Raw genomic sequence first — 12,318 nt, 5'->3', positions numbered from 1 at the left:
TTGCTACCATCAAGGGGAAGGTACAGGAGCCTGAAGACATGCTGTCAACATTTCAGGAACTGCTTCTTCTCCTCTGCCATCTAAGATCTGAACGGACAATGAATCCATAAACACTACTTCACATTTTTTCTTCTTGCTTTTTGCACTACGTACAGTATTTACTTAAACACAAGATAATCTGCAGATGCTGGGGTCAAAGCAACACTTACAACACGCTGGAGGAACTCAGCAGGTGAGGCAGCATCCATGGAAAAGATCGGTCGACGTTTCTAGCCGGAACCCTTCGTCAGGACTGAAGAGGGAAGGGCAGATGCCCTATACAGAAAGTTGGGGGGGAAGGAGAAGGCTGGTAGGTTCCAGGTGAAAAACCAGTAAGGGGAAAGATAAAGGGATGGGGGAGGGGAAGCAGGGAGGTGATAGGCAGGAAAGGTGAAGAAAGAATAGGGGAAAACACAATGGGTAGTAGAAGGAGGCGAAACCATGAGGGAGTTGATAGGTAGCTGGGGGAGGGGGCAGAGTGACATAGGGATAGAGGAAGGGAGGGGGAGGGAATTACCAGAAGTTGGAGAATTGTATGTTCATACCAAGGGGCTGGAGACTACCTAGACGATATATGAGGTTTTGCTCCTCCAATCTGAGTTTAGCCTCATCATGGCAGTAGAGGAGGCCATGTATGGACATATCTGAATGGGAATGGGAAGCAGAGTTGAAGTGGGTGGCTACTGGGAGATCCTGTCTGTTTTGGCAGACGGAGTGGAGGTGCTCGACGAAGCGGTCACTCAATCTGCATCAGGTTTCACCGATGTAGAGGAGGCTGCACTGGGAGCACCGGATGCAATAGATGACCCCAACAGACTCACTTGGAAGGACTGTTTGGGGCCCTGAATGGTGGCAAGAGAAGAGGTGTAGGGACAGGTGTAGCACCTACGCTTACAGGGATAAGTCCGAGTGGGAGATCCGTGGGGAGGGACGTGTGGATCCGGGAGTTGCGGAGGGACCGATCTGTGTGGAAAGCGGAGAGGGGTGGAGAGGGAAGGATGTGCTTAGTGGTGGGGTCCTGTTGAAGGTGGCAGAAGTTGCGGAGGATAATGTGCTGGATGACCCCAATAGACTCTCAAGTGAAGTGTTGCCTCACTTGGAAGGACTGTTTGGGGCCCTGAATGGGGCCCAGTATTTACTTTATTTTTATACACAGTAGAGTCATAGAAAAGTGCAGGCCCTTCGGCCCATCCTTACTGTAATTTATAGTTTTTTTATTATGTATTGCACTGTACCACTGCCGCAAAACAACAAATTTCACGACATATGCCATTTCTGGAAGCAAATCGGAAGGCACAAATATATACATCTCAAAGAGGAAGAAGTATTCGAAAGGAAAGATAACACAGCTGTGGCTAACAATAGAAGTCAAAGCCAAGATACATGCCAAAGACAGGGAATATAATAGAGCAAAGATTAGTGGCAAGTTAGAGGATTGAGAAGCTGTTAAAAATCAACAGAAGGCAACTAAAAAGTCATTAAGAAGGTAAAGGTGGAATACGAAAGTTAACTAGCTAGTAATATTAAAGAGGATGCCAAAAGTTTCTTCAGATACATAAAGTTTAAAAGGGAGGTGATAATGGAATGGATCGCTGGAGAACAATGCTGGAGAGATAGTAATGGGGGACAATGAAATAGCAAAAGAACTGAATAAGTATTTTGCATCAGTCTTCACTGTGAAAGGCACTAGCAGTATGGTGGAGGTTGCAGGTGTCAAGGGGCATAAAGTGTGTGAAGTTATTATAACTAGAGAGAAGGGTCTCGGGAATCTGAAAGGTCTGAGGGTAGATAAGTCACCTGGACCAGAAGTTGTATACCCCAGAGTTCTGAAGGACTGGCTGAAGAGATTATGGAGGCATTAGCAATCATCTTTCAAGAATCATTAGATTCTAGAATGGTTCCAGAAGACTGGAAAATTGCAAATGTCACTCCACTCTTCAAGAAGGCAGAGAGGCAGAAGAAAGCAAATATAGGCCAGTTAGTCTGATCTCAGTGATTGGGAAGACGTTGGAGTTGATTAATAAGGATGAGGTCCCAAACTACTTGGAGGCACATGACAAAATAGGCCATAGTCAGCGTGGTTTCTTCAAGGGAAAATCTTGCCTGACAAATCTGCTGGAATTCTTTGAAAAAGTAACACGCAGGATAGGCAAAGGTGAATCAGTTGATGTTGTGTATTTAGATTTTCAGAAGGCCTTTGACAAGGTACCACACACAAGGCTGCTTCACAAGCGAGTCCATGATATTACAGGAAAGATTCTAGCATGGATAAAGTGGTGGCTGATTGGCAGGAGGCAAAGAGTGGGAATAAAGGGAGCCTTTTCTGACTGGCAGTTGGTGATGAGTGGTGTTCCACAGGGGTCTGTGTTGGGACCAGTTCTTTTTATGTTATATGTCAATGATTTGGGTGATGTAATTGATGGCTTTTTTACAAAGTTTGCAGATAATATGAAGATAGGTTGAGGGGCAAGTAGTTTTGAGGAAGTAGGCTACAGAAGGACTGAGAGAGATTAAGAGAATGGGCAAAAAATATAGTGGATGGAATACAGTATCGGGAAATGTATGGTTATGCACTTTGGCAGAAGAAGTGAGAGGGTTGATATTTTCTGAAAGGAAAGAAAATATGAAAAACGGAGGCAGAGAGGGACTTGGGGTCCCTGTGTAGGATTTCTTAAAGGTTAATTTGCAGGTTGAGTTTGTGGTGAGGAAGGCAAATATAACGTGAGCATTTATTTCAAGAGGACTAGATTATAAAAGCAAGGATGTAATGTAAACTTTATAAAAGCACTGGTGAGACCTCACTTGGAGTATTGTGAGCAGGTTTGGGCCCCTTATCTTTGAAAGGATGTGCTGAAACTGGAGAGGGTTCAAGGGAGGTTCACAAAAATAATTCCAGAATTGAATGGCTTATGAAAAGTGTTTGATGGCTCTGGGCCTGTATTCACTAGAATTTAGAAGAATGAGGGGTGACCTCATTGAAACCTATCGAATGGTGAAAGGCCTTGATAGAGTGGATGTAGAGAGGATGTTTTCTATGGTGGGAGAGTCTAAGACCAGAGGACTTAGAATGGAGATAAGGAGGAATTTCTTTAGCCAGAGAGTGGTGAATCTGTGGAATTCTTTGCCACAGGCAGCTGTGGAGGCCAGTCTTTATGTATAATTAAGGCAGAGGTTGATAGATTCTTGATTGGTCAGGGCATGAATGGATATGGTGAAAAGGGGCTGAGAGGAAAATTGGATCAGCCGTGATGAAATAGCAGAGTTGATCTGATGAGCCAAATGGCCTAATTCTGCTCCTACATCTTATGGTCATGTATGTCTCCTCTACCAAAGGAGGTATAAGGTGCTTTTTCCCTCCACAAGCCTGCAGGTCACTCTTGGGTAAGGATGAACAGCTGATGCATATTACAAGTCCTGGTTATGCGACCACTGACGTCAGGCAGACAATCTCTGAAGCACATTGATAATGGCTGGGGTCACCAATCTTATAAAGACACTGTCCAGATGAAGGCAATGGCAAACCAGTTCTGTAGAAAAATTTGCCAAGAACAATCATGGTTGTTCATCATTGTGAATCATGACCATGGCCTATGTTGTACGACACAGCATTTGATGATGATGACAACCAGGCAAGTTGATGAAGGCAAGGCAGTGGATTGTCTACGTGGACTTTAGCAAGGCCTTTTACAAAGTCCCATATGGAGGTTAATTAAGAAGGTTCAGTCACTTGGCATTCAAGATGAGTAGTAAATTGGGGTGGACATTGGCTTTGTGGGAGAAACCAGAGAGTGGTAGTAGATGGTTGCCCTTCTGACTTAGAAGCCTGGGACTGGTGGTGTGCTGCAGGGATCAGTGTTAGGTCTTTTGTTGCTTGTCATCCATATCAACAATCTGGATGATAATGTGATAAAATGGATTAGCAGTTTTGCAGATGACACCTAGATTGGGGGTGTAGCGGACATTGAGTAAGACTGTTAAATCATGCAACAGGATCTGGACCAGCTGGAAAAATATCAAGTGGAATTTAATATGGATAAGTGTGAGGTGTTGCACTTTGGTGGGACCAGTCAGGGTAGGATTTACATGATTACTTCCTTCTAAGGTATGCAGTAGAAGAGGGATCTGGAAATATAGTTCCTTAATTCCTTGAATGTGATGTCACAGGTAGATAGGGTTGCAAAGAAAGCTTGTTCCACATTGGCCTTCATAAATCAAAGTCTCAAGAACAAGAGATGAGATGTTATCTTGAAGTTGTACAAGACTTTGGTGTGGCCTAATTTTGAGCATTGTGTGCAGTTTTGGTTACCTACCTACAAGAAAAATGGAAATAAGGTTGAAAGAGTACAGAGAAAATTAACAAGGATGTTACCAGCATTGAAGGATTGGGTTGCAAAAGAAGGGTTTAATAGGTTAGGACTTTATTCTGTAGAGCAGGAGTTCCCAACTTGAGGCCCACGGACCCCTTGCTTAATGGTATTGGTCCATGGCACAGTAGGGTTAGGAAACCCTGCTTTAGAGTGTAGAAGATTAAGGGAAAAATTGATGGAGTTATACAAAATTATGAGGGGTATCAATAGGGCAAATGAAAGCAGGATTTTTCCACTGAGGTTGGAAAACACTAGAACTAGAGGTCATGGGTTAAAGGTGAAAAATGAAATGTTTAAGGAAAACTTCAGGGGGAATTTCTTCATTCAGATGGTGGTGACATTGTAGAAAGAGCTGTCGGCAGAAGTGGAGATGTGGATCTGATTTCAATATTTAAGAAAAATTTGGATAAGCACATGGATGGGAGGGGTTTGGGGGGCTTTGGTCAGGGTCAAGGTCGATGGGACTAGCCAGGCAAATAGTTTGGCATAGATTAGATAGGCCAAAAGGCCTGTTTCTGTGCTGTAGTATTCTCTGGCTCTTATTTACAATTCTTCACTTCTATGACTCTATGATTATAACTTCCTGGCTTTTAGAAACATAGAAAATAGGTGCAGGAGTAGGCCATTCGGCCCTTTGAGCCTGCACCGCCATTCAGTATGATCATGGCTGATCATCCAACTCAGAACCCCGCCCCAGCCTTTCCTCCATATCCCCTGATCCCTTTAGCCACAAGGGCCATATCTAACTCCCTCTTAAATATAGCCAATGAACTGGCCTCAACTATTTCCTGTGGCAGAGAATTCCACAGGTTCACCACTCTCTGTGTGAAGAAGTTTTTCCTCATCTCGGTCCTAAGAGGCTTCCCCTTTATCCTTAAACTGTGACCGCTCGTTCTGGACTACCCCAACATCGGGAACAATCTGCCTGCATCTAGCCTGTGCAATCCCTTTAGGATTTTATACGTTTCAATAAGGTCCTCCCTCAATCTTCTAAATTCTAGCAAGTATAAGCCTAGTCGTTCTAGTCTTTCATCATATGAAAGTCCTGCCATCCCAGGAATCAATCTGGTGAACCTTCTTTGTACTCCCTCTATGGCAAGGATGTCTTTCCTCAGATTAGGGGACCAATTGAACTCAATGCCTTAACTAATAAAGACAATAACATGATATTTAAGGGAAGCATGCCATATGCCTTTTTAATCACCTTATCAATCTGTGGAGCCAATTTTGGGGACCTGTAACTTGGACTCCAAGATCCCCCTGCTCCTCAATCAATATTGCCAATGGCCTTGTCCTTAAACAGTGTACTGTCTCTTTACATTTGACTTATCAAGGTACAACACTTCATGTTTGGCCAGGTTAAACTCCATTTGCCATTTCTCCACACATATCTACAACTGATCTATATCCCGATCTATTCTTTGCCATTCATTTACACTATCCATAACATCTTAATCGCATCTTTCCCTCCCTCGCACGCTCCACTTTCTGCAGGGATCGCTTTCCAAATGACTCCCTTGTCCACTCATCTCTCCCCATTGATCTCCCTCCTGGCACTTACCTTTGCAAGTGGAACAAGTGCCACACCTGCCTACATGTCCTCCCTCACTACCATTCAGGGCTCCAAACAGTCCTTCCACATGAGGTAACACTTCACCTGTGAGCCTTATGGGGTCATCAACTGTATACAGTGCTCCCAGTGTGGCCTCCTGTATATTGGTGAAACGCAATGTAGATTGGGAGATTGCTTTGTCGAGTAGTTACCAGAAGTCTCCCGAGTATCTCCCATTGGCCACCCATTTCAGTTCGACTCTCCACTCCCATTCTGACATGCCAGTCTATGGACTCCTCTACTGCTGCAATGAGGCCACACTTAGGTTGGAAGAGTAACACTTTATATTCCGTTTGGGTAGCCTCCAACCTGATGGCATGAACATGACTTCTCGATCTTCCATTAATTTCCCCCCTCTCCTTCACCATTTCTCATTCCCATTCCTTCTCTCACCTTATCTCCCTACCTGCCCATTACCCCCTTCTGATGCTCCTTCCCTTTCCCTTCTCACATGGCCTTCAACCCTCTCCGGCACTTTATCTCTTCCAACAATCAACTTCACAAGCTCTTTACCAACCTCCACCTTTCCCAGTTTCTTCCATCGCCTACCACCTTGTACTTCTTCCTCCCCTCCCCCCTTTACCCTGACTTCTCATCTTGTTTTACAGTCCCGATGAAGGGTCTCAGCCTGAAACGTTGAGTCTTTACTCTTTTCCAAAGATGTTGCCTGGCCTGCGGAGTTCCTCCGGCATTTTATGTATGTCGCTTGGATTTTCAGCATCTGCAAACTTACTAATCCATCCATCTACATTTTTATCCAGGTCATTTATATACATCACAGAAACAGCAGAAGTCCCAGTACAGATCCCTGCAGAACATCACTAATTACAGACCATTTGACCACTACCCTCTGCCAGTTCAGCTCTGCCATGCTATTAATCACAATGCTTTCGTGGGATTTTGTTCAACACATGTTGTTCATAGTACAAAGTGACTATCTTTCATTTGCAGAAAATTGCTTTGGAATATCAAGAGAATGAGAAGCACTTTATCAATTCAAGTTCGTTCTTTCTTTCTGAAATTTGGCTGATGATGCCTGTTTGTTTTACTTCCATTTTAATAGCAACCCTTGTATGTACCAAGTCCATTTCTCTCCTGCTTGTGTTTTTAGGTCATGGTTGGTATCTGAGTCTTTCTGTGTCTACCTACAAAAGAAGGGAAGCCGCCCATCTTTTCTTTGCACTGGGGCGAAAGGCACACACAGGCAACCTCTGTCTGACCTTCAGGCACAAGTTATCCGGAGACTCTCCTGGAAAGATCCAGGTGTTTGTGAGGAAGAATGGCAGTTACGGGTATCCAATGTGGGAAAGGAACAGAGGGCACGGCTGGAGGACAAGTCGGTTCACACTAAGAGGACCAGGTCTTGAAAGTGTGAGTACTGCAAGGAGAAGTTTTTTTGTGTGTGTGGAGGAGCATTCAATCCTACTGCATGTGATCATTCTCAAGTGCCACGTGCACAATCTGCTCAGAAACAGCTGTCTGCATGTGTCACTGCCAACACTCAGCTTGAGCAACTCGTATCAAGATGCGCCTTTGATGACTGTGGAAAACTTATTTACTGTGCACAGATGGGCTGCATCCTGCTAAAGGCATTGCAGTTGGAAATAACCATGTACAACGCAGAAAAGCAAGGGGAATTTTTAGGAAAAAATGACAAAACAGAGGGCTTCCCAAGTCCTTCTCCAAGAACTAGTGGTCACTTCTCCCTAGAACTGAATGAAGATCTCACCTTTTATATATAAAAATGCTTAAAAATTAGTTTTGTACAAAATGATCTGTGACCATATATTATGTGAACAGAAAATGCATAAGGACAGGTGACCAGATGTTTGATGATAGAAGAGTTCTGAGGGTTGTATTACAGGAGAAAAAGGAAATAGGAAAATCAAAATGTTATGACCAAGACACATGAAAGGACATAGATAATTGGGGATGCACTAGAGCAAGAACTAGAGGAACGCAGATTTCTCACAAGACTGCTAAGAGAAATCAAAGGGGTGAAAATCATGGGTGATTAGCACAAGATGGTCTGCCCTCAAATGATCTGATGGTGCTACTTAAGAAAATTGAAGTGGCTTCTATAGCCAACATTTCTCTTTCAATCCATTATCTAAAATCTAATTCTTGCTTCAGTAATCTATATGTGCAGATATTAGCTCGAATGTATTCCTCCAAAAAAACCAAGACAATCTTCAGAACTATTTTATTGGTGGGATGAAGGTTTTGAAATGGCCCAAGGGTATGGGAATTGCTGTAGGATGTCTATCTTCTCAAGAAAATAGGGCGATATGGAGTGACAAAATTAAACAGGCCTCTGATTGTGTAGGAGGGCAGATCTCCAAGCGATGTATGGTGATAGGCTTTGCTTATTTATCAAAGATTGCACAGGAATGTTTACACTATTAATGTGCATACTGTTGAGAATTCAATCTTGTGCAAATTTGATAAGCTTTCTCGTTCTCTTTTCTTGATCCTGACTTACTGCAGTCTGGTGAAATATCAAGGTGGTGTAGTCACGCGCAAACGCGTTACTAAAGAAACACACGGAGACAGAGAGAGCTGAACTCAGAATGCCTTTACTTTTCAAAATCGCGCACTTAAATCTCCCCTCCCATGGACCCCTGCGACCCACAGTGCGGACGTGACGTCAGACTGTCCCCGGAAGGTCCGCCCCGAGTGGGTAGTTCCAAACACACTACCACGTGTCTGCCCGCGGCTCCCGATGGCGGTTTGAGTCCCGCGTGTGCGGGCCGCCACAACACCTCCCCCCAGAAATGTCTGTCGGAGGAGTGGAGCCCCCAGTCTGTGTGGCTTGCCTGGGTGGCTGGCCTTGCCGGCATGGCGCGGCGCGAGTACCCTCACTGGTTGCTCAGTGTCCCAGTGCGCCGGTTTGAGGCAGTCCACTGTAAAAGTCTCTTCCCAGCCACCCACCTCCACAACACCGGATCACCTTGAAGGGTCCCTCATACCGCCGTTGTAGAGGTGACCTGTGCATGCCCCGCGAATAAAAACATACTCACAGTCTCAGAGGTCTTTAGGGGTGAAGGATGGCATGGGACCATGCCTGGAGGTTGGGACCGGTGCCAGGGTCCCTATCTTGTCCCTCAGCCTTGTTAGCACCGCTGCTGGAGTTTCTCCTGAACCTCAGGCCTCTGGTACGAACTCACCTGGGACCGTCAGGGGGGTGCCGTGGACCAATTCTGCTGAGGTGTCCAGGTTCTCCTTGGGGGCTGTGTGGATGCCCAGTAGGACCCAGGGAAGCTCATCTGTCCAGTTGGGGCCCCTGAGACGCGCCATCAGGGCTGACTTGAGATGCCGGTGGAATTGCTCTACCAAACCGTTGGACTGGGGATGGTACGCTGTGGTGTGATGCATCTGGGTGCCCAGGAGCTGTGCCAGTGCTGTCCACAAACCAGACGTGAACTGCGACCCTCTGTCGGAGGTGATGTCCGTTGGGAGGCCGAACCTGGCGATCCAGTTTGCAATGAGCGTCCTGGCGCAGGACTCAGTGGACGTGTCTGCGAGCGGTAGGGCTTCTGGCCATCTGGTGAACCTGTCTACAATGGTAAAGATATACCTGGCACCCCGGGAGACTGGCAGGGGGCTGATGATGTCCACGTGGATGTGTTGGAACCTCCTGTGCGTCGGCTGGAACTGCTGGAGGGGAGCCATCACCGTGCCGCTGACTTTGGCGGTCTGGCAGTGTACGCAGGTCCTGGCCCAGTGTCCGACCTATTGGCGCAAACCGTGCCAGACGAATGTGTCCACTACCAGCTTGATTGTCACTCGGATGGACGGGTGGGCCAGGTCGTGCAGTGTGTCGAACACCTGGCGCCTCCATGCTGCTGGTACCACGGGTCGGGGTTTGCCGGTAGACACGTCACACAGGAGTCGATCCGCTGCCGGGCCGATGGAGACGTCCTCCAACTGGAGTCCCAAAACGGCGGTGCGGTAAGCCGGGATCTTGGTGTCCGACCGTTGTGCTTCCGCCAGTGCTGCGTAGTCTATTCCTGAGGACGATATGCCTACTGAGTGGAGGCAGGGGCGAGACAGTGTGTCGGCGACGATGTTGTTCTTTCCTGCGATGTGGCGGACGTCCGTAATGAATTCTGAAATAAAGGACAGGTGCCTCTGCTGCTGAGCCGACCATGGATCCGATACCTTGGCCAGTGTGAAGGTGAGGGGCTTGTGGTCTGTATACACTGTGAACTCCCTTCCCTCGAGGAAGTACTGGAAATGCCGGACAGTCAGGTAGAGCGTTAGCAACTCTCTGTCGAAAGCGCTGTACTTCACCTCTGGTGGCCAACGAGCTGCTCTAGGACTGCGCAGACTGCCGTGTCAGAAGTGTCGACTGTGAGTGCCGCGGGTACATTGACTGTCGGATGCACTAGGAAGGCCGCCTTTGCCAGTGCCTCCTTGGCCTGTTCGAACGCCTCCGTGGACTCCGCGTCCCGTGCCACCTCTTTGGCCTTGCCGGTCATCAGGCTGAACAAAGATCTCATGATGCGTGCTGCCGCCGGCATGAACCGATGATAAAAGTTGACCATCCCTAGGAACTCCTGCAGGCCCTTGACCGTGCTGGGCTTGGGGAACTGGCGGATGGCCTGGACCTTGTCCGGTAGAGGAACTGCACCATGTCGGTTGACTCTGTGGCCCAAGAAGTCGATCTCTGTCAGCCCGAACTGGCATTTCGCTGGATTGATTGCCAGTCTGTGGTCGCTCAGGCATTGGCAGAGCTGGCGCAAATGTGCCACGTGCTCTTGGTGCGAACTGCTGGCCACCAGGATATTGTCCAAGTAAATGAAAATGAAATCCAGGCCATGTTCCACTGAGTCCATGAACCTTTGGAAAGTTTGGGCTGCAGTCTTGAGACCGAAAGCCATCCTCAGGAATTCGAGCAAGCCGAACGGGGTGATGAGGGCTGTCTTGGGCACGTCATCGGGGTGCACTGGGATATGATGGTATCCCCTGACAAGGTCGATTTTCGAGAAGATGGTCGCGCCCTGCAGGTTTGCTGTGAAGTCCTGGATGTGGGGTACCGGGAATCTGTCGGCGGTTGTGGCGTCGTTGAGCTTTCTGTAGTCTCTGCAGGGCCTCCATCCTCCTGCGGACTTGGGCACCATGTGCAGCGGGGATGCCCACGGGCTGTCTGAGTGGCGTACAATTCCCACCTCTTCCATCTTACAGAACTTCTCCTTGGCGAGGTGGAGCTTGTCGGGTGGGAGCCTGCGAGCTCGGGCATGCAGCGGCGGTCCTTGCGTGGGGATGTGGTGCTGCACACCGTGCTTGGGGTCGGCCGTGGAGAACTGTGGGGTGACTATGGAGGGGAATTCTGCCAACACCCTGGCAAATTCATTACCCGAGAGGGTCACAGAATCCAGGTGGAGGGCCGGTAGCTTGGTTTCTCCGAGCTGGAAAGTCTGGAACGTCTCGGTGTGGACCAAACGCCGGCCTTTTAGGTCAACCAGGAGGCAGTTGGCTCGTAGGAAATCTGCCCCTAGTAGTGGCTGTGACACCACTGCCAACGTGAAAGTCCAAGTGAAATGGCTGGACCCGAAATGCAGTGAGATAGTTCACGGGCGGTACGTCCAAATACTGGTGCCATTTGCAGCGTTGAGTTCAGGGCCTGGGACCGCGTTACAAGTGTCCATATTCGAGGGGGGGATTACGCTGACTTTGGCCCCGGTGTCTACCAGGAAGCACTGCCTGGAGTGTCGGTTCCAGGGGTACAGGAGGCTGTCTTGGTGGCTAGCCATTGTAGCCATTAGTGACAGCTGGCCCTGGCGTTTCCCAAAAAGCACATGGTGGATGACAGTGGCGCGTGCCTGAGCCCCATCTTTGGTGATAGAAATACCATTGTTCCGAACTTTTGTCTTTTTCCCCCGTGGGTCTCGACGGCTTCGGTTGCGGGGCCTGGGCTTTGAGGCGCGCGATCGTGGCTAGGCCAGTGGAGGCTGCTCCACGTTGCTGGCTCTGCCAAAGGACGTCTGCTTTAGCTGCAACCCTGCCTGGGTCGCTGAAATCCTCACTCGCGAGGAGGAGGCGAATGTCCTCTGGCATTTGCTCTAGAAACAACTGTTCAAATAAAAGGCACGGCTTATGGCCATCCATGAGCGCCAGCATATCATTCATGAGCTCGGATGGCGTGCGGTCGCCCAGGTTGTCCATGTATAGGAGCTGCGCGGCCCGTTCGCGGCGGGAGAGTCCGAAGGTACAGATCGGAAGCGCCTAAGCTTAGTGTACCTGTCCTCCGTTGGTGGCTGGCGTAGGAAGTCGATGATCTGGCTACCGTCTCCTGGT

At 48.1% G+C, this 12,318-nt stretch overlaps 1 protein-coding gene across 4 annotated transcripts in view; it reads left to right on the top strand.

Annotated features, from left to right (window-relative positions):
- The window catches only part of npnta (nephronectin a), a 92,940-nt gene that overhangs the window by 71,751 nt on the left and 8,871 nt on the right, over positions 1–12,318 (top strand). For all 4 annotated transcript variants that reach the window (XM_063046820.1, XM_063046818.1, XM_063046821.1 and 1 more), the window contains one exon: positions 7,130–7,389. In XM_063046820.1, coding sequence (XP_062902890.1) covers positions 7,130–7,389 — 260 coding nt within the window. The remainder of the gene's footprint in view (positions 1–7,129; positions 7,390–12,318) is intronic.

The sequence above is a fragment of the Mobula hypostoma genome, chromosome 4 (genome assembly GCF_963921235.1).
Source record: "Mobula hypostoma chromosome 4, sMobHyp1.1, whole genome shotgun sequence".
NCBI classification, from domain to species: domain Eukaryota; kingdom Metazoa; phylum Chordata; class Chondrichthyes; order Myliobatiformes; family Myliobatidae; genus Mobula; species Mobula hypostoma.
The sequence above is the reverse complement of the archived record's forward strand: the minus strand, read 5'-3'. Positions and strand labels throughout refer to the sequence as shown.